Source organism: Odocoileus virginianus, chromosome 19 (assembly GCF_023699985.2).
Source record: "Odocoileus virginianus isolate 20LAN1187 ecotype Illinois chromosome 19, Ovbor_1.2, whole genome shotgun sequence".
NCBI lineage: Eukaryota > Metazoa > Chordata > Mammalia > Artiodactyla > Cervidae > Odocoileus > Odocoileus virginianus.
Genome location: NC_069692.1, coordinates 6352947 through 6379471, shown reverse-complemented (window position 1 = coordinate 6379471; position 26525 = coordinate 6352947). Strand labels below are relative to the sequence as shown.

The following is a 26525-nucleotide window of genomic DNA, read 5'->3' as shown; positions in this document are numbered from 1 at the left end:
GCCTCCAATATGCACTGTTAAAAATTATTATAGGGACTTCCCTGGTGGTTCAGTGGTTATTTAAGACTCCAACTTCTACTGCAGGGGGTGTGGTTTGATCCCTGGTTGGGAAACTAGATCCTGCATGCCACAATTAAAAGATTCCCCATGATCAACAAAAAGACCCTGTATGCTGCAACTAAGACCTGGTGCAGCCAAATAAATAAATAAACAGTAGAAACATGTGATTCTAGATTGAGGAGAAATCAGAGTCCACCAAGGCCTTTGCATTTATGACTCTCTCATTTCATTTAACTCTTTCTTCAAAGATCCTTTTCTTGGTACTTCTTTTTTTGAGCATTGCATTTTAAATGGAACTAAGATCCCACATGCTGAGTGGTCTGGCCACCAAAAAAAATGAAAAGATAAAAAAGACAAACAGAAAAAAATTATTATAATAAATCCAGCAAAATATAAATAAACTGTGAAAATACATTTGTAACATATATAACAAACTGTTAGGGCTATAGTCCGTGGGGTCACAAAGAGGAGAACATGACTGAAGCAACTTAGCACACACACACAGAGCAATAACTTTATTACATAAAATCTCTTATAAATCAGTAAGAAAAATAGATGCAACTAATAGAAAGTATACAGTGAATACAAGTAGACAATTCTCAAAAGAAAGAAGCTTAAATGCCAATAAACATGCTTAACTGTTAGGCAACAGTAAATATCATTATCAGCTTATCTGACTGGTAATGATTATAAAACATAATTAAATTCAGCAAGAATAATGGGGTGTAGAGAAATGAGCACACTTTCATAATTTTGGTGGAATTATGAACTGATATACTTCTGGAGGTTAATCAATCATCAGGTACCCCAAATTTTAAATTAAAGCTCCCTGACCCAGAAATTTCCCTTGCAGAAATTTATGCTAAGAATATAGACAAGTTCACAAAATTGTGCATACTGGGATACTAATAGTTAAATTGCTACAATAGCTCAAGTTGGAAACAATCTAAATTGCAGAGACTAAATAAATTGTGGTATATCCATATAATGGAATATTACATAGTCAGTATTTTTGCATTGAAAAGTGTTCCTAATCTATTGTTGTTTTTAGAAAGCAGATTATAGAATAGCATTAAAATAAGAATTTTTGTAAAGAGAAAAGAGCTTATATAGACATGTAATGCGTGCACGCTAAGTCACTTCAGTCGTGTCTAACTCTGTGTGACCCTATGGACAGCAGCCCACCAGGCTCCTCTGTCCACGGGGTTCTCTAGGCAAGAATACTGGAGTGGGTTGCCATTTCCTTTTCCAATAGATGTGTAAAAATCTGGAAAAATAAGAGAGATGAGATTGTGAGGGATTTTCACTTCATTGTTTTATTTGTTTAATTTTTTCAACACACAAGAATTATCAGGAGAATCAATATCCACTTCATATAATAAAAATAATTAAACATAAGGTAACAGAAAAGTAAACATCCTAAAAAAATTTTAATGAAACATGCCTTAAGGCAAAGGTTGTAATTCCAAACTAGCTAAGAATATATGTGGCTCAGCTGGTAAAGAATTCGCCTACAGTATGGGAGACCTGGGTTCGATCCCTGGGTTGGGAAGATCCCCTGGAGAAGGGAAAGGCTACCCACTCCAGTATTCTAGCCTGGAGAATTCCATGGACTGAATAGCCCATGAGGTCACAAAGAGTCGGATACAACTGAGTGATTCACTTTCACTTTCTTTCATGGTGTAATGGATACTACATACTTTTTTACCTTTATGGAGTAGGTGTGGAATGGTCAATGGAATTAACAGAAAACAAGAATAGACAGTAATTACTATTACCATTGATTTTCTTCATTTTCTGTGAGTATGATCCACTTGGCAACATTTACTTCTGTAAGATTCAGGGTCTCTCTACTGCTCTTTATCAGACTTCCTTTCACTCCTGACTCAACAGATTTTTAGGTTCTGCTTTGAAAGCACAGGTTGCTGACAATATTGACAACATGGAAATATAGAAACACTAGGGGGAAAAAAGTGGATAGCTTGATTTATATTCTTAACTCTGTATGGGCTGGAAGACATTTAAAATATATTTTGTTATTTTATGTAAAATAATCTTATTATAATCACATCCTTTCCTTTAGTTTTTGTAGGTAACTCTGTTGTATTTATAGTCATTCCCCAAGAAAGAACTCCATTCTTAAAATTTTGTAGATACCAACCATACATGCTTGTATTTGATTTTGTTCTGAATAATGCCACCAAGATCTTGGTTAGATGACTGCCACTCTAGCTGAGTGGACATGCAGTTCTCCTTCTGTTCCACAGAGTAGGTAGACTTTGGGTTTGGTCAACCAGTGGTGTTTGTACACACCTTGTGAATTGAGGACTGGCCGGTCAGTCTCCATGCTGGGTGATAGGTCAGGGCAGGTAAGTTCTAGGGCTCTGGTTCTTGGTGTATGTTTGGACAGCCCATAAATGCAAACAAACATACTACTCCACCGGGTAGGTCATGGAGGCGGTGCAAGTGCCCTGCCGGATGTTTCTGTCATCCCTTGTCTAGGATTTTCGTACATGTGACAGGCGCCCCCTAGTGAACAGAGGCACTTAAGTTGGCCTCGCTGTAAAAAAGAGGCTGGGAAACCATCTGAAATGGTTTTAAGAATTTGACACTGTATTAAACAAGTAGAGATGCTGAGATTTTGCAAATGTGAAAGGAAAAGAGGGCAGGGATCTGTTCTCCAAATAAAGTATTTAGGATCTCACAATGCAGAAATAGTAGTCAATTTTCTAGATGAAATTCAAACTAATCTGAACCTTGCCAGACTATCAAAATAGAAGAGTAAATTGTCGATCACTATCCACTCTTATCCACTCCAGTATTCTTGTTTAGGAAATCTCATGGACAGAGGAGACTGGTGGGCTACAGTCCACAGGGTCACACAAGAGTCAGACGGGACTTAGCAACTAAAACAACAATCCACTCCCCAAACTTGACAGGATGTTTTATACATAGTGTATAGCTTCTAGAATCGGACAGATACACATTAAATTTAGGTTGAGACTTGAGAAAGCATATTTCAATCCAAAAACCTTTAGTCTGGCTTTTGATAAATTATATTTTGTTTGGTTAATTTAAAAAAAGAAAAGAGCATTTAATGAAGACTATGGTTGCTTCATGGGGTCACAAAGAATCGGACACGACTGAGCGACTGAACTGAACTGATGGTTGCTTGTGCAGTACATCAGTTACTTTTAGTTATCTCTTCTTTCATTAAAATGTCTGCCACGTACAGTTCTTTTTATGTTCTAAAAAAATATATTATCATTTTGACATCATCATAAATACTTATTATTATTTATAGTACCGGGTTGGGTCTTCGAAAAGGAACCCAAAGTAATTCTTATCCTCCAGGATGCTTCCAATATGAAATAAAATCAAAGATCATATAACAGGTCAACTGGAAAACAAATAAATAACTATGACAAAAGATAGTATTCAGATTATTTTAATACTGTCAAAGAGTATTTAATACTGCACTCAAAGGACTGTATTTATTGATGAATCAGTGGCCTTTAACCGAGCATCCTAAACCAACAATTGGTGAAAAGATTACCCAAAAAGTAGGCGACATGCTTAAACATCGAGTAGGGGAAAAGGTTATTGGACTATTCTCAAAGGTCTTATTTGATGTCAGAAGCAAATTATGAACTGAGTGTAGTGTAGTTTTGCTACTTTTTAGAGGTTCACTTTTCAGGGGTAAGATTATCTTATTGCCTCCTACCTTCTTCTTCTTACCTAAACAATAAACAAACAACTCTTCCCTCTTTTGCCTAGATTGTCTTTTGTCTCCTGAGTAATCATCCTTTCAGATTCACCACAACTCCTTCAGGTCTGAGCAGACTTCTCTAACTGTAAGGCCTCTCTAGGCCCTCTTTCTTCTAATGACCTCGTTTAACTATTATAACCTCATTTAACAATTACACTGCTTTGATCACTCCCTGAATATTAAAAGTCTCTACCGAACAATAAACGCAAGCGTTTATTCAAATTGTTAACTTGTTAATGATTTAGCTCCCCAAAGTCCATTCTCCATCACCGTAGCTCAGAAGACAAATAACCTTTTTCTTATTTAGAAGGATAACTTCAGCATCTCCCTTATCGTGGTGACATCTGTGCAGGCTGAGGTGAAACAAACAAACAAAAACCCAAGGGACATCGAAATGATTGACAGGTAAGGACCAAAGCACGTCGCCTGGCTCAGCCTTGCCCACAAGACGCCCATCCTCCCCGCGTCCTGTTTGCTAAGATGCATCCCGGGCGGATGCGAGGTCACCTGTGGGCAGGCGGAGGACTTCTCTGCAGCGGCCTAGAGGGAGAGGAAGGCAGGGAAGGGGCGGAGGATGCGGTGGGGCGGGTGACCGGGGAGGAAAGGGCGCGGGGAAGCCGGCGTGCGGGGGTCCCCGGACTAGGCGGCCTGAGCGGGTACCCGGGGCGCCTGCGCGGCCGCCGACCCCGCCGCAGCATCCCTGCGCCGGGTCCCCGCGCGCGCGCGCGCGCGGGCGGGAGGAGGGGCGCGCCGGCCCCTCCGCCCCGCGCGGCCACGTGACGCCGGCCGAGGAGACTGGAGCGGCGGCGGCCGCGGCGCGCGGCGGCAGACTGGTGCAGCGCCCGGCGCGCGCGGCGGCATCTCCTCCACCTCCTCCTAGCTTCTCCTTCCCTCCTCCTCCTCCCGGGAGCCTCGACGATCTCTTGCCCTCTACCCGGCTCCTCGCCGCCGCGTGCCCGCCGCCGCGGCGCCCGGAGGAGGAGGCGAGGACGCAGCTGCGGCGCCGCCGCCGCCGTTAGACGGGGGGACTCGCGGGGGAAGGGGGGTCCCCCGGCCGCCGCCGCAGCCGCCGCCGAGTTCAGCCCTCCCGCGGGGTCTCAGCTTCCTCCTCGCGTCGCCGCGGGCGCCCGCTCTCGGCCGGGATGGGGCTCCTGGACTCGGAGCCGGGCAGCGTCCTGAACGCGGTGTCCACGGCGCTCAACGACACCGTGGAGTTCTACCGCTGGACCTTGTCCATCACAGGTAAAGCCGCCGCCTCGCCATCCTCGCCGTCCTCTCCATCCTCGCCATCCTTCCCCGGGGGGACCTCGGCCTCGGCCCCGACTGCCCTCCGCCCCCAGCCCGGCGGCTGTTGGGGTGCTGCGGGGCCGAAGACCAGCGGGCGGGCGGGCGGGAACTGGTTAATCGGATCCGAACGTTAAGGCGCTCCCCTCCCCCGGCGCCCGCACGGTTTCCCTCTTGAGCTCTTGCCAGCGGGTCTCGCCAGGTTTCTCGGATGCAGGCGCTGCGATCGCAGCTGGCGCAGGCCCGCCCCACCCTGTGGCCGCGCACCTGCCGGTCTCTGACCGTTCTCTCCGGCTCCGGGGTCTGCTGTAACCTTTAGGAACATTCCGTGATGGGGCTCGGGGAGGGGACCAGGGCCCCGGGGTGGGGGTGGGGGGTCGCTGTCCTTTTGGGCTCCTGGTTGCCTTGACGCACCTGCCCGTAATTTTCTTGTCTGGTTCGTCCGTCCGCAACACCGTTTGGAAGGAAAAGTCGGAAGCCATTGTTCAGCTCCTTGAACCTGGGAGGGGGTTAGTTTCTGACGCTTTTTCATCCACACGGAGGTTCCAAGTGATTGTCTGCGATGGCTTTGCGCAGTGCAGTGCGGTCAGGGGGAGGGGGGAAAGCTAAAACAACCGGGAGAGAAATGGGGAATCTGTAGGATGGGGGGTGGGGGGGGGTTTCTACAGCAGCACCTAGAGGTGGTCCCAGAAGCCTGCATGGGTACCATTTTCTTAAATTGGCCAACTTTTCTCTTTCGCCGTCGCAGTTTGACAGGGATGCTTAGTTAGCTGAGCTAGGCGGCTTTTCTGCCTAAGGGGAGGCAGTTGTTATACTTTACCATCTGTTTTCTTTATTTGCTTCAGTTACTTTTGGGTTTAGAGCGTTTACAAATTTTTGAAATAAAAAACGAGGCCAACAGGATTTTAGAAGGGATCTTATGTTTTCTTATTTGCCAGTCCTTTTGCAATATTGCCCTGCATGCCAACAGTGGAAGAGGTTTACATGACATGTTACCACCGTGCCTCCCTTCCCTCGAAATAGAAATATAGTCCTATAGTCTGGTGTCTGTTGTTTGGTTTGGTGTTTGTTGTTAAGAGGCAGTGATTGCAGCATGAATATATGGATATATGTTGTGGGAAAAAACGTATTCTGAAATTATATATATGGGAGACAAAACGATTCTTTGGCATTGCCTCGGTTTTAACTTCTTTAGCAAAGTTCTTTTTCAGAAGATGTTAAGTTTGACAGTGAGAAATAAGCGATTTAATTAGCTGTTGCACTTGAAAATGGTTAAAAAGCAGTTTTTAATGGAGCCATTCAGTTTTAAAGTCTCCCTTCTATGTAGTGTCCATTGAGGTTTTGTGGTACCTACAAAAACTGGGAGAGATGTATCATTTCCTTCATCTCTGTGATTTTGGTAATTTAAACATTGCATCAGGGTTTCCCATTACACAATTGTGCAGAGCTGAACTTCAGGCAAACTGGTTGGCAGATAATTGCACTTTGCATATTTCAGACTCCAGACATTGTCAAGGTCCTCCAATCTCCATATAGCCAGCCACACCCAGGACTTCTCCTGCCTGCCTGTCTTCTCTCCCTCGGAGCTTTCCCACCTTTGGGAAAGCTCAGTTTCAGAACCTTTCTGTGATGGTCAGTTACTTCCTAATGATGCTGGAATAAAGCAAAATCACAAATGAAGTGGGAAAATTTCGTGCAGTTCCCTCATGTGAAAGCTTTCCGCTTGCCTGTGAAGGGCAAGTAAAATAGTATAATATTGTGGACCAAGCCTGAGAAATGAGAGTAGCTACCAGAAAGAAGTGACCTCTCACTAGCAGGTCAGAGGGAAGGTATTTGCCCATGCCCTGGCTATCCACTTACGAAACCTGAGACTGCTTCCTTGCTTTCTGTAATGAGCTACCTAGTGTAGGTAGATGGTATTTCTTAACCAACTTAGAGGCTTAGTGGGATATAGTCTGCTCTGCCTTGCTGCTGTGTAAGGAGGACTATTTCAGACTCAGGCAGAAGAGCTGGTCTGAACCCATTGCTGCCCCATTTCTTCTCACCCTGTTGCCACACCCCCGCTTCTGCGCTCTCCTGTCTTCGGCTGATTCACACGACTGATTCCAAGAGGCCCTTCTTCCTGTAATTTCATGAATATCTGGGTGAAGGAGTTTCAAAGTAGAAAAGTAGCCTAGGAGATGAGGCTGAAGAAAAAGTTGATGAATCTGGAAGGAGGATAAGATAAAAGTGGGTAGAGAGAAAAATGGTCTTGAGAAAGAGTGATGAGTATGGTGAAAGGATGCACATCCTCCAGGGAGGGCAAGAGATGAACAAGGCTGCCTGCCCTGGAGTGCATTCATCCCCACGCAGTAGCTGTGGGCTTCTTGCTTTCTGTTCTATCAGCTCATTAAATATTTCTCTCCCCAGAGGTGTCTGCCTAAGTGTAAAGTTAGTGTCAAGGTTTCTGCCTAGCTCTGTCTACCTTGGGCAGTCTAATAGGAATAGTTGTTACACATTTGGGGAGTACATTTGATGATTTCAAAGATTTTTGCCCTAGGGCGATGTCTAGAAAAATAATTTTTTTTTGCTATTATATTAAATGGTGGTATTTAATAACACATGTCCAAAGCAATGCATAAAAGCCAGGCTTTTCAAAGACACATGTCTAGCAAATGTAGAATATGTCCCACAGTGTATGAACATGCAAAATGTTACTTTTACCATGTAATTAACACTGTACACCTTGGAACTGAAACTGTGAAAGAGCTGTACTCTTAGAAAACCTGCAAAAATAATTTTTGTCTGTATTTTTAGGTATTTTGAACAAGTGAGTCTTAGTTTATAATATAAAGGAAAGTATAGACTGATACAGGACTTTTTTTTTTTTAACAGGACTTTTTTAATAGCAGTTGGTGGCATGAGAGTAGATACTCTGATGTCATTGTGGTATTTTCCTCTGTTCTTTCACTTTATGAGTACATTAATATCATTGGACTGGGATCCTGGGCTCAAAGTGTATATCTACTCAAGAAAAATTGTATATACAATTTCAAAACTGATGAGTCAATATCCCCAACTTATAAATACCCTAATTGTATTTTCCATTGCGTTTATTATTTTAGTAATCACTTATTAGTAGCATTTTGTGTAACTAACATTAACAAAGAAACATCTTAGAAAGTTAATTACCAGCATGTTCTCTCTAAGGCCAGTTGTCTCTCAAGGTTCCATATTTCTTTTTGACCACTGTTTGTTTGTAAACAGCCATCGTTCATGGAATATGTTTCCACATTGCTTGTGTTTTGGGCAGGGCACTGATCTATGTTCACTAGTATAGCACACTCTAGTTGGGTGAAAAATGAGTTGTCTACTTGGGAGTTGAGATCAGAGTGGGAAAGGCCAGTCTATCTGACCTTCCCCTCACTTTGGAGTGTCAGATGGGAGAAGAGGATGTGTGGTCCAAGAGGGTGGAGGACTCTTGTGGGGTGATGATGAAATCTGGAAGTGAGGCTTGTATAAACTTCCCTTCTTATCTCATCACTTGCCATGTGCTGGCACTGTTCTGGGCTCTGGGAGAGAAGGAGGACAAGTGGTCACCACCCCAGGCAGCTTGTGAAGTCTGGGGGATGACGGCCATTCCACCTTCCTTGCTGTCGTGGTCTCAAAGCAGTGTGGTCAGAGTGAGGATCAGGCCTTGCTGGAGCCTGGGGAAGGTCAGGAAACTCCTCGACTCTCCATGTCTCCACTTCCACTTGCCTGGCAGTCTTGAGTCGTGAGGGGAGTGTATGGCTCCGTCTTTAGAGTATTTAAGCTGTTTCACCATGTGAAATTGATATGGATGGTGTTGGAGAGTGTTTGATAGGTTGACTAAAAATGGCTGTCAAAACTAAAAGTCCATGGAAACTAGGAATGAGTTTAAGTGCCAGTGAGTCAGCTTGGTGTGCTGAAACTTGATGGCTCACAGAAGGGGGTGTTTGACTCAGCTCAGATAGGCAAGGGTCTGTTTCACAGTTTCCTGGGCTCCGGAGGCGCATGGGTCTTAAACAGGCTATTCAGTTACACTGGGGCTTCCCAATGCAGGAGAAGCAAGAGACAAACAAGGGTTCAATCCCTGGTCAGCAAGATCCCCTGGAGTAGGAAATGGCACCCCACTCCAGTATTCTTGCCTGGAAAATTCTTTGGGCAGAGGAGCCTGGCGGGCTACAGTCCACGGGGCCACAAAGAGTTGGGCACGATTGAGCGGAGCACAGCATTATTGCATTGATCTTGTTATTTGTCACAGTTAATGTATAGTTGTTTTTTCAATCTATATCATTATCTAAAATAGGTTTTCTGTTTGGACTAGCATGGGAACCATAATTTTCAGTGTTTCTTTGAGAAAAGACATTCTATCAGTTCTAATGAGATGGATGAAACTGGAGCCCATTATACAGAGCGAAGTAAGCCAGAAAGATAAAGACCATTACAGTATACTAACACATATATATGGACTTTAGAAAGATGGTAATGAGAACCCTATGTGCAAAACAGAAAAAGAGACTCAGATGTATAGAAGAGACTTGTGGACTCTGGGAGAAGGCGAGGGTGGGATGTTTCAAGAGAACAGCATTGAAACATGTGTATTATCTAGGGTGAAACAGATCACCAGCCCAGGTTGGGTGCATGAGACAAGTGCTCGGGCCTGGTGGACTGGGAAGACCCAGAGGGATCGGGTGGAGAGGGAGGTGGGAGGGGGGACTGGGATGGGGAATACATGTAAATCCATGGCTAATTCATTTCAATGTATGACAAAAACTACTGTAATGATGTAAAGTAATTAGCCTCCAACTAATAAAAATAAATGGAAAAAAAATAAAAAAAAATAAAATAGTATTGTAAATTTCTCTGCAAAAAAAAAAAAAAGAGAGAAAAGACATTCTAAGTTCTAGGCAGTGAAAGACCAAATACATGTTCATCTTCTAACGCGGCGTCTCCCTTAGGCCGTGTTTTCAATGAAGTCCTCTGAAGTCCTCCTCTTACCTTCCTTTCACAGCCTCCCTGCAGCCTCCAGGAAGTCCATGAGGCTGTAGGGTTTTGTTTGTTTGTTTGGTCCTGGACTCTAATGTCTGATGCTCTCGTCCATTCCCCCAAAGTATCCAATCACAGATGGAATGCCAGGAGGGGAAAACAATGCATGCTCTAAAACTGGCATCGGGACACAATTTTACACAGTTAGATTCTTTGGCTTTGGGAAACAAGGTTTTACGAATTACATAGCTAATTAGCCTCCAACTAATAAAGATAAATGAAAAAAAAATTTTTTTAATAAATAAAAGAAAAAGAATGCAAGAAAAAAATTTTAAAAAAGAATTACAGAGATAATTATATCAGTGAGTGCTTTTGTGATCTTAAGAGCCGCAAGAAAGTTGATCATCCTTTTAAAATTCAGTGTTTTGTTTTTTTTCATTAAGTCCTGTGATAATGTCATTAGTGAATGATTTAATGTTAACCAAAGTATTATCTTTGATTTATTGAGTCACTTATTATTTCGAATTAGCCGTCTGTGGTCACATAGAGCAGAGTTGGGTAGCAGAATCTGTCTTTTCTCAAGTTGAGATGGCTCTTTTTTCTTTTTGCCTTATTAGGACATTTTTTCCTGTTCAATTAAGGTGCCACTGTTTCATTTTCCCTTAGAATGAGAATGTATTACAATATATATGTTAAAAAATCATTTGGATCCTGACTTTTAGAGAAGAGAGGGGAGGAAGAAATACATAGCCTCTCCAAACCCAGTTTCCAGCTCTCCTGTCTGCCCTGGTCCCTGCCCACAGACCTGCAGCTGGAGCCAGCCTGGGACACTCACGCTTGAGTAAAACAGGTGCACGTGTTGTCCCTGGTCACACTGCCTTTGCCTTTACTGCCCTTCTCCCTGGTTCCCTTCCCACATGCCTTTCACCAGGCCCTGCCTCAGTCTCCCTCCCACGTGGAGCCTTTCTCAGCCCGGGTACCCAGCGCAGTTCATTGCTCAATCTGACCCCATTGCCCTGAGCGATCGCTCATGCACCTCCTTGTGTGATTTCTTCTGAGACTCTTTTTTCTTGCACTGTTTAACCTTCATCATTACTTATCTTTTCCCTTCTTAGTATTTTTCTCCCCAACACTAGGGAGTGCCCATACATTTGTTGGCTTGACACGACTCCCTTAATCTAGCTTGATTTCAGATAGTGGCATTTCATATACTTTCTGGTTGATAAATATTAGTAAGGTTTGGGGTTACACTAAATTATGGAGAGTTTAAGGGATTACACTAAATTATGGAGAGTTTAAGAATGATCTTTATCATAAGTTAGTCTTAAGTCAGTCAGTGTTGACTCGATTGAATGAAGGAATCAAACCATAAAATCAGTTAGTAGCACAGAATATTCTCAAGAGATTTAGAACCAGATGCCGTTCCTCTCTCTCCATCTTCTGCACATGAGCATTGTGGTGTGTGCTCAAGTGAGGCGGGCACATGGTATAGCAGATGGAGAGGACCCTGGACTGGGGTTTAGACTTTAGGCTTTAGTCCTGGACCTGCCACTAATTACCAGTGAGTGTGTATAGTGGGCACTTAGCGTTTCCAAGTCAACTTTTTTCACCTGCAAATTGAGCTGAATTAGGTAATCTCTTGAGGTCTCTCCTGGCTCTTAAATTCTAAATATAGGTGAAGCTTTTAAAAATTCTTTACATAGATAAAGCAGTTTCAAATAAACTCATACTGATAAGTAACTGAAAACCTGACTGCAGGCAACAATTCCAATCTTCACCAGTAAAACTGTTAATTAGTGCTGTGTAAATGTTAAAAATAACAGGTTCATGTTTAGTCCTTTTCACTTTCTCTTATCTGCTCCATAAGGGATAGGTGAAGGAATAAAAAACACAGAGATGCAGATATTTAAACCCGTCTTTTTTTGACACAGTACTGTGTGTGTGTGGCTGTAATACTCTACCCCTTTAATGATCTAGGTATTTCTCAAACAACCCAGAGTTAACTGTCTTGTCAAAAAGAATAACAGGAACATTAAAGAATAAGTTTATTATTCTGAGGCTGGCTTTTTACATGGTTTTGGACAAGTTACTCATGATTTGGAGGGGCTCATATTTCTGCTTGTACAATGAGAAGATTTGAAACTACATGTCCCCTTAAGGCCTTTTTATTGAATTCTCAGAATATCTCCTGAAGCAATGGCTTAGATAGTCTAAACTTAATCTTACTTCATATTTTTTTTTCTATAGAAAATGCAAATTTTATCATACATTATTAGAGAAGATTTTCATTTTTAAGCACTTTTTGAGCATTTCTAACAAATTTGGAAGTATGGCTTAAATTTTTTGTAAAATTGCTACAAATATGTAGGTTTTAGCATACAGGGAAAACAAAAGAAATTAAATGGTTTTGGTGTAAGTATGTTCCTTAACTTTGGTTAGGCACTTTGATATTAAAGCATCTTACTTTGTCATTTATTCTTCTCCATGAAATATTGTAATTCTTAAAAAATACCTCAATATAATACTTTACTTGTGGTCACATTTAATTAGAATTTAAAAGTCAAATGCATTAATCCACTGAGGAATCAGTTTCTCACTGTTAGGTGTGATCACATCAAGGCATTTGTGATTTTTAACTAGAGTATTTGAAGGAGTAAGCTTCTCTTTTTTCATTTTATTTGTTTATCAAATGAAAACTTAGGCACAGACATGTATTGTTAAAGAATTTCATGTACATTTGTTCACCCATATTCACTGTTTATAATGGCCAAGAGTGGGAGCAACCCAAATATCCACTGATGGATGAATAGATAAACTGTGATATATATATACAAGGGAATATTATTCAGTCTTATAAAGAAAGGAAATTCCGACACAAGCTACCACATGGCTGAACCTTTTGGACATTATACTAAGTAAAATAAGCTAGTCAGGAAGAGACAAATGCTGGTGATTATGAAGTCCCTAAAATAGTTATATTCATAGAAAAAGAAAGTAGAATGGTAGTTGCCAGTGGGGTTGGGAAGGTGGTGGGGAGACAGGGAATTGTTTAATGGATATAGAGTTTCAGTTTCACAAGATGAGAAAGTTCTGGAGGCTGGTCGCACAACGATGTGAATACATGTAACACTAATGACATGTACACTAATGAAATGTACATTAATGAAATGTATGCTTAGAAACAGTTGAGATAGTAAAGTTTATGTGTTTTTTACTACAATTTTAAGAAGATTTTCATATGTCATGAAATTAATACAGCATCCCTAGAAATGATCTTTCTTCAGTGTTCATTGCCAAAACACTAAAGCTGTTTTTGGTTTTAGTTTATCATAAAATGGCTCTCTTTATAGCATATTCTTAGCTGTTGCTTTTTTAAAAAGTACCCAAATGGTCCTGGAGGGCTTCCCAGGTGGCACTAGTGGTAAAGAACCCACCTGCCAGTGCAGAAGATGTAAGAGACGTGAGTTCGACCCCTGGGTTGGGAAGCTCCCCTGGAGAAGGGAATGGCCGCATACCTACTCCAGTATTCTTGCCTGGAGACTCCCATGGGAAGAAGAGCCTGTGGGCTACAGTGCATAGGGTTGCGAAGAGTCGAACACAACTGAAGCAACTTAGCACACATGCATGCAAATGGCTAGAAAGTAGCAAATGACAGGGATGACAATCTTGGCTTTGTAATTTGCTTTACAGGATTACCAAGAACTTCACAACTCTGGAGTTTAGGCCTGGCAGGCAGTGATATTTTCCATGTTTAGAAGTTAAACAACTTGCACGTGGCAGTTGAATCGAAAGAGGTGGTTTGGTCTCTTAGCCCAGTGCCTTGTTTCCCATTGAGCTCGCCCAGCAAGAAGGCAAAGTCCTCGGATGTGTACCTTCTCTTATTTTACCTTACCTTACACTGCTTTCGTATGGACATAGTATCACTGTTTAGAACGCTAAATCTGAACAGAGTCTTAATACCACTAGAGGTAATCTAAAGAAAAGCATCTGAAATGCTTAATGGTGCTGTAAGGGCTATTGTATGAAATTAAACTAAAGTATTATATATATACATACATATATATATATATATGTACATATTTGTTGTTTAGTTGCTAAATTGTGTCCGACTCTTTTGTGACTGCATAGACTGTAGCCCGCCAGGCTCTTCTGTCTGTGGGATTTCCCAGGCAAGAATACTGGAATGGGTTGCCATTCATTTCCTCCTCCAGGGGATCTTCCTGACCCAGGGATTGAACCTGTGTTTCCTGCCTTGCAGGTAGATTCTTTACCACTGTGCCACCTGGGAAGTCCATATATAAATGTATACATACCATATATATGAGTATATATATGTGTGTGTGTGTGTGTGTATATATATATATATAATATAAAAAGTGGTAGTGGTATTTAGCCCGAGAAGGTGAAGTTGACTTCCATATTATAGACTAGCCTAGAACCTTAAAAGAAAGTATATTCAAAGTGAATTTTGAAAGTGTTTGCCATACTTCATAATAAGAACTAGAAACTATTGCTAATTAGTGAAGAGGAATTCAGGATCCATTATGGATATTCAGCAAATAGAACAGTTCGCAAGAGTAGATCTTGACCGAAGTTCCGTTAAAACACACCACATGCTCCAGTAGTATGTCAATGTTTTTTTGCCTTTAGTTTTCTTAAAGCCACACTGATGGCACTAAGGGTGATATTTGGTCTTTGGACTCTCCGATTACCACATGGAGGATGTTTTGCAACTGCTTTTTCTGAGAAGCTCAGCGAAGTGTGAAAATGGGATGAGAAGATTACTTGCCTGCATTCTATCTTGGCTTCAGTATACATAGCATTATTCTTCTATAGTAAATGTACATATATTTAAGTCCATTTCATCATTATAGAGTTGTTAAATAATGCCTACTGTGAACATTAAATAACATAGGTGTATAAAATGCATATTACAGCATTTTATACCATAATGATCCTATACTAGAGGCTCAGTAAATAGCAGTGAGTTTCAACATATGAAGATGATATCTAAATTCACGGTTAAAAAGTACATATTACACACATGCATATACATCTGCCTCTCCCTGTGAGCTATGACTGCCCTATATCTCCCCGCGCTGGCTTTGATGAATATGTAATTTTTTAAACCATGAATATAGATAGCGTCTGCACATGGTAGAACTCACTGCTGTTTATTGAACTTCTGTTGTAGGGTGGGTATGAATTATAGAACGCTATGATACGAATTTTATGCACTTTGTATTACTTAATGTTTCTTAGTGTCCCTAGAAGAGGGCTTCCCTGGTGGCTCAGTGGTAAAGAATCTGCCTGCAAGGCAGGAGACTTGATTTGGTCCCTGAGTCTGGAAGATCCCCTGGAGAGGGAAAGGGCAACCCACTCCAGTATTCTTGCTTGGGAAATCCCATGGACAGAGGAACCTGGTGGGATTGCAAGAGTCAGACACAATTTAGTGACTAAACCAACACCATGATGAAGAGATAGACTTGAAACTGTACAACTAGAAAGTAACAGAGCTGGGATGGAATTGAGATCTTTCACCTCCATCTTTCATCGGTGGCCTTTGCATAAAGCAACACAGCCTCCTTACTTGTCCCACAAATCCTGTTTTATTGTCCAGTCATCATGGTGAACATTTATTGAATGTTTATTATGTGCCAAGCTCTCGGACCAGTGCTTTGTATTTGTCACATTTAATCCTTATACTCCTGTGGGTTCAGTATGTTACTATTCCCATTTTCTTTCTTTTTTTCAGTTAAAAAAATTTTTTAAATTAATTTTTATTGGAGCTTCCCAGGTGGCTCTTGGTAAAGAATCCACCTGCAGTGCAGGAGGTGCAGGTTCGATCCCTGGGTCAGGAAGATCCCCTGAAGAAGGAAACGACTACCCACTTAAGAATTCTTGGCTGAGAAGTCCCATGGACAGAGAAGCCTGGCAGGCTATAGTCCATAGGGTTGCAAAGAGTTGGACATGACTTCATGATTAAACAGCAGCATGCGTGGGTGCTCAATTGCTCAGTTGTGTCCAACTCTTTGTGGCCTATGGGCTGTAACCCACCAGGCTCCTCTGTCCATGGGATTCTCCAGGCCAAGAATACTGGAGGGGGTTGCCGTTTTTTCTTCCAGGGGATCTTCCTGACCCAGGGATCAAACCCATGTCTCTTGTGTCTCCTGTATTGGCAGGTAGATTGTTTACCACTAAGCCACCTGGGAAGCCCAAACAATAGCAGCAGCAATTTTTATTGGAGTATAGCTGCTTTACAATCTTGTATTAGTTTCTACTATCCTCGTTTTCCAAGCAGATAGACCAACCTTCCAGATAATTAATATCCATCTAGAACCAGCCCTCCCAAATTAAGCTTTTGTGTAAATGATCTGCAGCTCATATCACACATTGACTCACTCACCTTGTCTATGTTCTTGTCTTTTCTCCTTTGAAGCTTCTGAGTCCATCCCTATTTTATCTGCTCTCTATGAGAAATTTTATAATTTCTCTCTCTTTTCACTTTATTGTGTTCTCTGTGTAGGAGAACTTGGAACCAGAATTCTTTTTTCTCTGCTGTTAACTCCTCTGCATTCTTGCAGGCTCTTGGGTGACTAGTATACAGCTGAGTTCATAAAACTCTATGCTGGCCATTGACTCCCTCCTGGCCTTGCTGGTGATGGGCTCCACTCCCTCCAGTCTGCCCATCACACTCTGACCTCTTTTCTAGCTCAGCCTCCAAATTCTTCAAGAGCTGCCCTTTCCTTGACTTCATCCAGGCATTCTTCCAACCTGAAAGCAGCATCCTCTGCCCTGAGCACAGATGGGTTAAAGCAGACAGACATTCCCCACTCACCACCCTGACTCACCCCTCACTCCTCCACTGTCTTCAGAATGTTTCATTTACAGAGTAAATCTCAGCTGGTGACCCGTCCCCTTGTATCCAGACCTTTCTCCTCTGCTTCTGCCTATTTCACCTCGCTGATACCCCAGATCTTCCTTGGCTTGAAGAATATATTAAGCATCCCATTTTAGACCGGGACCCAGAAGAGGGTGTGTTTAGTTTATCCTTGGCACAGAGATAAGATCTTTCTCAGATTCTTCTTGACAACAGTTATCTACTTTTGCTCATTAAACATTTATTTTAGCAAGTTATTGCAAGTATTGTTGTAGAGGTACATCAAGGAACAGGGGCTGTAGCCCTGGCCCTCATGATACTTAACAATAATTGGAGGAGGACATTAACTACATCCTTCAGAAAAAGAGCAGTTTCTGTCTGGGGTGCTCTCAGCCTACAGCGTAACATGAAGTCCCTGTTATTTTGTGTAGTCTTTAGAGGTGAATGGATTTATAACAGTATCACCTGAATAGTAGTGATTAGCTGCCAGGTGTTAAAAGCATGGAGTTGATTTGCCGTTGTTGGTTCTGATTTAGTAAGGAGGGGTGAATAGTTATAGGGAACAGTGTGTGGTGCATACTTCTTGATGTCTTGACTGTATGCCATAGGCTGTTAGTGCCTCTCGTTGGCTGCTGGACTTGTGTTTTTCTTTTGTCTGTGGGAGGTTAAGGGCTTCCCTGGTGGCTCAGATGGTAAAGAATACACTTAAAATTCAGGAGACCCAGGTTCAATACCTGAGTCGGGAAGATCCCCAGGAGACGGGAATGACCACCCACTCCAGTTTTCTTGCCTGGAGAATTCCATGGCCAGAGGAGCCTGGCGGACTACTGTCCATGGGGTCACAAAGAGTCGGACACGACTAAGTGACTAAGCATTACGGGAGGTTAAACAGAGGTAGCTGTTAGAAAACCAAACCAGCTGATTTATTCAGCGAGGGTCTAGGAACAGCAGATCAAAATTACTTGACCTGATTATGTATTATATAAAGTAGGCCCACACTTCTGAGTAGGCTAAAGCAGTTCATAGACTTTAATGTGTTAAGCACCTAGAAAACTAATTAAAGCACAGCTCTGGCTTTGTAAGTCTTGAGTGAGGCCTGAGCTTCTGCATTTCAAGTCAGTTTCCAAGAGGTGCTTTTCTGCTAGCGCAGAGACCACACTTTTTAAAAAAAATTATTTATTTTTGGCTGTGCTGGGTCTCTGTTGCTGCGTGCAGGGGCTCCTTGCTAGTTCCAGTGTGCGGGCTTCTTGTTTTAGTGGCTTCTCTTGTTGGGGGGCGTGGGCTCGAGGGCTCAGTAGTTGCAGTTTGAGGGCCCTAGAGCTCAGGCTCAGTAGATGGGGTGCTTGGGCTTAGTGATCTCTTGGCGTGTGGGATCTTCCCAGACCAAGAATGAACCCGTGTCCCCTGCACCAGCAGGTAGATTCTTAACCACCAGACCACCAGGAAAGCCTGGGACCGCACTTCAAATAGCACAAGGATGGAGTTTTAATGTTTTTTATAATCTACCATGTACTATATACTAGGGCTTCCCTGGTAGCTTGGACGAAAGAACCTGTCTGCAATGCAATGGTTCGTTCCCTGGGTTGGGAAGATCCCCTGGAGAAGGGGATGGCAACCCATTCCAGTATTCTTGCTTTGAGAATCCCAGAGGAGCCTGGCGGATACAGTCCATGGAGTCGCAAAGAGTCAGACACAACTGAAAGACTAACACAATTACTATGTACTACGATAGAAACAAGAATTTCAAAATATTATTTTAAAATTTTAAAATATTTTTATGAATTTTAAAATATTATTATTAAAATGTATTTAAGAGAACCTCAGCAATGGCATGGATTTATATAGAATATTTAGTGTTTTTTTTCACTCCAACAGAGGCTTTGTATTTCTTTTAGAATAATATTGACCAAGGACTCTTGCTCATTTTATAGGAGTCAAAAGGGCAGTTTAGAAATATCTTGAATGTTAGGGATCTATAAGGTATAACATTGAGTCACTTCGCTATACAGCAGAGATTGGGACAACAATGTAAATCACCTGCGTGTATGCTTAGTCACTCAGTCGTGGCAGATTCTGTGTGACCCCAGGGACTGTAGCTCACCAGACTCCTCTGTCCATGGGATTCTCCAAGCAAGAATACTGGAGCTGGTTGCCATTTCCTTCTCCAAAGGATCTTCCCGACCCAGGGATCGAACATGCATCTCCTGGGTCTTCTAAACTGGCAGGCGGTTTTTTACCACGAGCCACCTGGGGAGCCCTGTAAATCAACTATACTTCGGTAAAAATAAAATGTCCTGAATGTTGATTCTCACAGTAGCCATAATAATAGTAGCTGTTTTCTAGATACTCTGCGGCCTTCAGAGTGCTTGGGCTCAACCGTTTGTGGGCGCAGCCACCGTGGGAACCTCTGTGGTTTTAGAGATCACAGTTGCAGCCCCTGCCCTGCCTGGTGTGGGACGCAGTTAGACAGACAGTGCCAGGACAGTGTCATGGCATGCTAGAGGCAACCACAGCGTGCTTGAAAAGTTTCAGAATAAATTCATGTTTAGTGAATTTTAAGTGCAAAAAGGGTTCATGTTGGAGTGGCTTCCTACAGAGGGTTTTCAGTTTGAACCTCAAAGCAACTCTGTGATTTGGTAATCTAGTGGCGCTAGTGGTAAAGAATCTGCCTGTCAATGCAAGAGATATGGATTTGATCCCTGGGTCAGGAAGATCCCCTGGAGTAGGAAATGGCAACCCACTGCAATATTCTTGCCTGGAGAATTCCATGGGCAGAGGAGCCTGGCGGGCTACAGTCCATGGGGCGGCAAAGAATCAAACGCGACTGAGTGAGCACAGACACATTATCACCCCCGTTTTACATAGGAGAAAACTGTGGCCCAAGAGTTTCAGGTTCAAAGTCATGGGGCCAGAAAATGACTGATAGAGCTGGAATCCAGCTGTTGTCAGTTCAGGTCCTGTCCTCTGTCCCTTGGTGCCGTATTCCCTCTGCTTCGTGTGACTCCCCAAGTTGTCACCCAATGAAGATTATTTCCTCCTGTAGCCATGTGCCCTTTCTTATCAATTCTGGGAATTTGGATCTTCTAAAATTTTAAATTTTTACTAATTTTTCTTTTGATGGCCACTGAGCCACCTGGGAAGCCCTGTAAATCCACTATCAGCTTAGACTACTTGCAGAAGAAATTTCCTTCTAACTGGTAGAAATCCTGAGTTCTAAAAAACTTTACAAGAGATAAGCCTTTCAAAGAAAAAAGACGCCTATAGAGATTTTTAAGAAAATTGCTTCACTATACATAGTTTGTTATAAGAATTAATTACAGTTGTTTGTGTACAAATAGAAGTTTCCAAGGATTTGGGTTACTTCAAAACTATTGGACTAAAAATATTTTATTATTTATTAAAATCTGGTTTACATTTTCTTAAAAGGATGCTTTTATTTTTTAAAAAAGAACTTTTTTTTTAGATAATTAAAAAGTTAGACTTGTTATGCATTTGCTCTCCTGAATGAATTATAAAATGTGCTGTATTCTCAGCATATAAATTATAAAATATTCTGTCTTCTCATTTTACAGTCTCCTGCTAAGATTAATGGCTGATGGCGATTTTTCTTTAATTTGATTTAACTCTTCTCTTGGGAGAGAGGAGGATTTAGTGGTTTGATTATTGTCAGTGGGAAAGACAGTGCTGACATGTACTGAGCTCTTTCTTATTCTCTGTCAGACACTGTCCGTCGTGTCTTATTCCTCCCGGCAACCCTATCATCACCCGTAAAGTCAGAGAGACTGGGTAACTTGCTGGGGCTTATTCAGCTGGTGAGTGAGAAAGCTGGGGTCATAAGGCTGCTAGTCTGACTTGAGAGTTCAGATTCAGAGCCTAGAGCACTCCTTTAGGTTGGGAAGAAAAGGCCTAGAAGACATAGAGGGCTTGGCTCTTAGCCAGAGGGGCTCAGATGATCCCTGATGTGGGACCACCTGCATGGAGATGCATAGGGAACAGGGTACAACAGAAGGAAGGGCCTGTGGCGTCCACGTGTGCTGGGCACGTACCCATTTCACTATCACCCGTCAACCTTGTGAGACAGTTATTTTTCCTCGTTAAAAAGACTTGGAAAGAACAGTTGGTTCTGCATCCATAGAGTGTGTTGCCCATCCCCTCTCTTGGTCCTCACGTCTTTTTCTGTTTTCTCTTCCTTCTTCTCTGGTTGCTTCACAGCCATTGATCCCACTCTTCCCTTTGGTGTTCCGCAGGGTTCAGCCTTCGTTCGTTTTAGTCTTTCACTGTGTGTTCTTGCCCTTGTGACCTGAGACCCTGGAGGAGTTCTCACTGCCAGTGACGCCTCTGTGTGTCCGCCACCCCGGCAGTCGCCCGCAGCTCCAGATGCAGACCCTGCTGGATACCTCCCGCTGGGTGTTCCACGAGTGCTTCAAGCAGGAGAGGCTTAGAAAGCACCTGATTACCTCCTGCTTCTCTTCCTGTGTGCTCTGTCCCAGATCCACAACTTCACCATCTGTGCCACCAGCCGGGCCAGGAATCTGGGAGTAACCCTGAGCTTTTCTTTCACTCTCACCTCTCACATCCACATCAGCCACCAAGCCTGTAGATTTCGCTCTTGTGACTTTCACATCTGCCTGTCTTTTCCATCGGCAGTGCAACCCTTGGATCCAGGTTGCGCTCATTTCTTGCACGGTGTAGTGGTCTCCAAGGCTGGCTGCCCGCCCATCAGGATCAGCAGGGGAATTTGAAGGTTTGTAGTGCTGAGCCCTACCCACAGAGATGGTGATTCAGTAGATCTGGGGTGGAAACTAGGAATCTGCATTTTTAATGAGCACATGGTTCTTCTGTGGGCAACGGACAGATACTTGAGAACCACTGACCCAGCTGGTTTCTCTGCCTTTCCCCTCAGTCCATCCCCTGCTGCCTCCATCAGCATCTGCTGAAAGCCACATGTGGTCTCCAGTTTCTAACCAAGGAAGCATCTTTAAGTTCCAGCCTCTTCAGCAGAGTTTGTGAGACTCTTCCAGGTCTGATCTGACCTGTAAATCTCTAGTCATTTCCTGCCATCTTTCCTTGTGTATATCCTCTATCTCGGGCTTCCCTTGTGGGTCAGCTGGTAAAGAATCTGCCTGCAATGTGGGCGACCTGAGTTCTACCCCTGGGTTGGGAAGATCCCTGGAGAAGGGAAAGGCTACCCACTCCAGTATTCTGGCCTGGACTGTTTAGTCCATGGGGTTGCAAAGAGTCAGACACGACTGAGTGACTTTCACATTCACTTCACATCCTCTGCCTCAGGCCTGCTTAGATTCCAGATTAAGTGTTTTATTTCTTGATTTGTGGCTTTTATACAAATGGTTCTCTCTGCAGGAAGGCTTTCCGCCCTTCCCATCTGCTTGCCAAGTTACTCCTCTTTTCTTCAAGGCATGGTTAGGGCGTCAGCTCCGGAAGCTGCCCTTGTCACCTCTCTCCTGTCTCCAGACTGACCTCTGATGTTGCTCTCAGAATCCTGCAAAGCAATTGATGTGTCTTGTCTGTCTCCTCTAATAGATGATGAGTTTTGAGAGGTCAGGGACCAAATGGCCTGCCTCTAATCACTGAGCTCAGAAGGGGTAGAAGGGCTGTTCTGTTTACTATGCTGGGTGATTTTTAAGGTGCAAATCAGGTTAAGAATAAACGAAGCTGTTGGTGGGGAGAGTATTCAAGGGAAGCCCCACTTCAGATGGATCATTTTTTTTGGTACCATTTTAAAATAAAGGTATAATTTACACATAGTAAAGTGAACTCTTTCTAGTGAACAGCTTGTGAGTTCTCATGAGCACATATAGTCGTTAACCATTACATGGCCTTTTAATATAGGTAAAATTGATTGTTGACCAAACTAGTGTTGTAAACCAATCTCACTTGGCATGAGCTTTGTGAAACAAAGTGTTTTAGATGGAAACAGTTTCTTGAGAAAAGTAGTTAACGCTTAAGGGTCTGGAAGGTTAAGGTAATGCGTCTTGGTAAGTCTTATTTTTGAAATAAGTTCCTTGCTCTGAAACTTGATTTGCAGTAATATTTAGCTTTAGATTTGCTTAACTTTAATTTAAAATTAATTTAATTATTAATAACTTGAAACTCATTTCCAAAGGAGACAGCTTTTCTACTTATAGGAAGAGAGACCTCATGGTTGGAAATTTCTGAATTTATAGGCGTCATTTACTTTGCTCAAGCTCTTCTCATGGGTTCTCTGGATGGAGAATAAATTTGGCACCTCTTTAGGTCTTTCAGTATTTGATAAGCCTCCTCTTTTGCAGGCTAGACTTCCTTGGTCTTTCCTCAGTATTTGGTGTTGTGTCTTCCAGAGCATTGCGATCCTAGACCAGGTCTGCTGGGTGCAGCAGCTGGGAAGGTGTGAGCCTCGGTGTGTTTATCTCTTGTCCTCCCTTCTGCTCAGGGGACTTCTGTAAGTCTCTCTTGCTTTCTTTCCCTTGAAGGACCATGATGGATAGTCACAGTTTTATTTGAAAATTTTCTTCATGCCTATAATTTAGGGAAAAAATGGTGGGACCATTTTTCCCTTAAAATGAGTGGGCATGGTGACTGAGAAGGTGGGCTCCCCCTTCTCCTGCAAGTCTCTTGGTCTCTATGCATCTCCTTTTTAAAATAAAGGGATCATTTCTAAATCTGAAATTCTACACATGTAATTTATTGTTGTTGTTGTAGTCGCTAAGTCATGTCTGACACTTTGCGATCCCATGGACTGCAGCATGCCAGGCTTCCCTGTCCTTCACCATCTCCCACAGTTTGCTCAGACTCATGTCCATTGAGTTGATGATGCCTTCCAACCATCTCATCCTCTTGTCGTCCCCTTCTTCTCCTGCCTTCTATCTTTCCCAGCATCAGGGTCTTTACCAATGAGTCAGCTCTTCACATCAGGTAGCCAAAGTATTGGAGCTTCAGCATCAGTCCTTCTAATGAATATTCAGGGATGTGCAACATGAAAGGCTTAAAATTGTTAATGAGAGTGAAAGTTGCTAAGTCGTGTCTGACTCTTTGTGACCCCATGGACTGTAGCCCGCCAGTCTCTTCTGTCCATGGAATTCTGCAGGCAAGAAGACTAGAGTGGGTAGCCATTCCTTTCTCCAGGGGATCTTCCTGACCCAGGGATTGAACCCAGGTCTCCTGCATTGTAGGTAGAGTCTTTACCATCTGAGCCATAGAGGAAGGCCCAAAATTGTTAATAAATAGACTCAAAAATAGGAGCAAAATTATCAAAATATGAAGGCATAGACATGTCAGTAAACATATTAATAAAATATAGAAAGAAGACAATATGACAAATCAGCTAGAGTTCAATTTATGTAATATTTGTGCCATATTGACCCTCTCCCTCCCCTATAAGAGCTTTTCATAGAGAGCATTCCCAAGAATGTTACATAAAATCCATTTGAACCTTGGTATTCCTCGATGACAGAATCTGACTTCAGTGTTGGCAAGAGGGGTAGTGTTTCAGTAGAATTTTTCTTTTTTTTCCACCCCTTATAAAATTCATGGTGTGGAACCCCACCCATCACTGTGTACTGACAGCATACCAGAAACATGTCCTCTTTTACCTTAATACGCATGATCTACATTTGGATCCCGTGTAACTCAAATAGAGGGTATAATTCCTTTGAAAGATTATTTAAGGGCTTCCCTGCTGGTTCAGTGGTAAAGAGTCCACCTGCCAGTGCAGGAGACATGGGCTCGATGTCTGGTCCCGGAATTTCCCACCTGCTGTGGAGTAACCAAGTCTGTGCAACGCAGCTACTGATCCTGCGCTCTGGAGCCCGGAAGCCGCGACTTCTGAGCCTGTGGGCTGCGGCTGCTGCGGCCCGCGCTCAGCAGTGAGGAGCCTGGAACCACAGTTACGGGGTGGCCCCTGCTAACAGCAATGAGGAGCCTGGCACCACAGTTACGGGGTGGCCCCTGCTGACAGCAGTGAGGAGCCTGGAACCATAGTTACAGAGTAGCCCCTGCTAACAGTAATGAGGAGCCTGGAACCATAGTTACGGGGTGGCCCCTGCTGACAGCAATGAGGAGCCTGGCACCACAGTTATGGAGTAGCCCCTGCTAACAGCAATGAGGAGCCCTGGAACCACAGTTACGGGGGGGGCCCTGCTAACAGCAATGAGGAGCCTGGAACCACAGTTACGGGGTGGCCCCTGCTAACAGCAATGAGGAGCCTGGAACCACAGTTACGGGATGACCCCTGGTGACAGCAATGAGGAGCCTGGTACCACAGTTATGGGGTGGCCCCTGCTAACAGCAATGAGGAGCCTGGTACCACAGTTATGGAGTAGCCCCTGCTAACAGCAATGAGGAGCCCTGGAACCACAGTTACCGGATGGCCCCTGGTGACAGCAATGAGGAGCCTGGTACCACAGTTACGGGGTGGCCCCTGCTAACAGCAATGAGGAGCCTGGAACCACAGTTACGGGGTGGCCCCTGCTGACAGCAGTGAGGAGCCTGGAACCATAGTTACAGAGTAGCCCCTGCTAACAGTAATGAGGAGCCTGGAACCATAGTTACGGGGTGGCCCCTGCTGACAGCAATGAGGAGCCTGGATCCACAGTTACGGGGCGGCCCCTGCTAACAGCAATGAGGAGCCTGGCACCACAGTTATGGAGTAGCCCCTGCTAACAGCAATGAGGAGCCCTGGAACCACAGTTACGGGGGGGGCCCTGCTAACAGCAATGAGGAGCCTGGAACCACAGTTACGGGGTGGCCCCTGCTAACAGCAATGAGGAGCCTGGAACCACAGTTACGGGATGACCCCTGGTGACAGCAATGAGGAGCCTGGTACCACAGTTACGGGGTGGCCCCTGCTAACAGCAATGAGGAGCCTGGAACCACAGTTACGGGATGGCCCCTGGTGACAGCAATGAGGAGCCTGGTACCACAGTTACGGGGTGGCCCCTGCTAACAGCAATGAGGAGCCTGGAACCACAGTTACGGGATGACCCCTGGTGACAGCAATGAGGAGCCTGGTACCACAGTTACGGGGTGGCCCCTGCTAACAGCAATGAGGAGCCCTGGAACCACAGTTACCGGATGGCCCCTGCTAATAGCAATGAGGTACCACAGTTATGAGAAACCCCTAGTAGCCACAACTAGAGGAAAAAAAGCCCATACAGCCATAAAGATCCAGCACAACCAACAATAAATAAAGAGGTAAAAAGTGGTTAGTTAAAAAGAATAAACACCGAACTCAGAAGCTAAGAGGTCAGGCCAGAGGCAGAGGGTGTGGAGATGGGGCGTTGGAGGATGGTCACAGGACACTGTGATGCGCTATAAGGAGAACACATGCAGGGGTTCTGGCTGTGAGAAGTGGGTCCCTGGCCAGCGAAAACTGCTTCTTTTCTTAATCCAGTGTTCCTTACCTTCAGTTCCAGTCTTTCTCTTTCTGAAAAAGTGAAAGCTGCTCAGTCCTGTCCAACTCTGCAAACCCATGGACTGTAGCCCACCAGGCTCCTCTGTCCATGGGATTGTCCCTGCCAAGAATACTGGAGTGGGTTGCCATTTCCT

General features: G+C 43.6%; 1 protein-coding gene across 2 annotated transcripts in view; it reads left to right on the top strand.

Moving 5' to 3' along the window:
- The first annotated feature begins 1705 nt into the window (after positions 1-1705).
- ELOVL4 (ELOVL fatty acid elongase 4) overlaps positions 1706-26525 on the top strand; it is a 41973-nt gene continuing 17153 nt past the window's right edge. Inside the window, exons 1-2 of one of the 2 annotated variants that reach the window (XM_020899286.2) lie at positions 1706-1859; positions 4137-4234. Coding sequence is in view for 1 of the 2 variants with exons in the window: in XM_020899278.2 (XP_020754937.1) it covers positions 4972-5071 (100 nt within the window). In the remaining variant the exon portion in view is untranslated. Of the gene's footprint in view, positions 1860-4136; positions 4235-4587; positions 5072-26525 lie in introns of those variants that run through there. The other variant, XM_020899278.2, reaches the window with a different exon arrangement.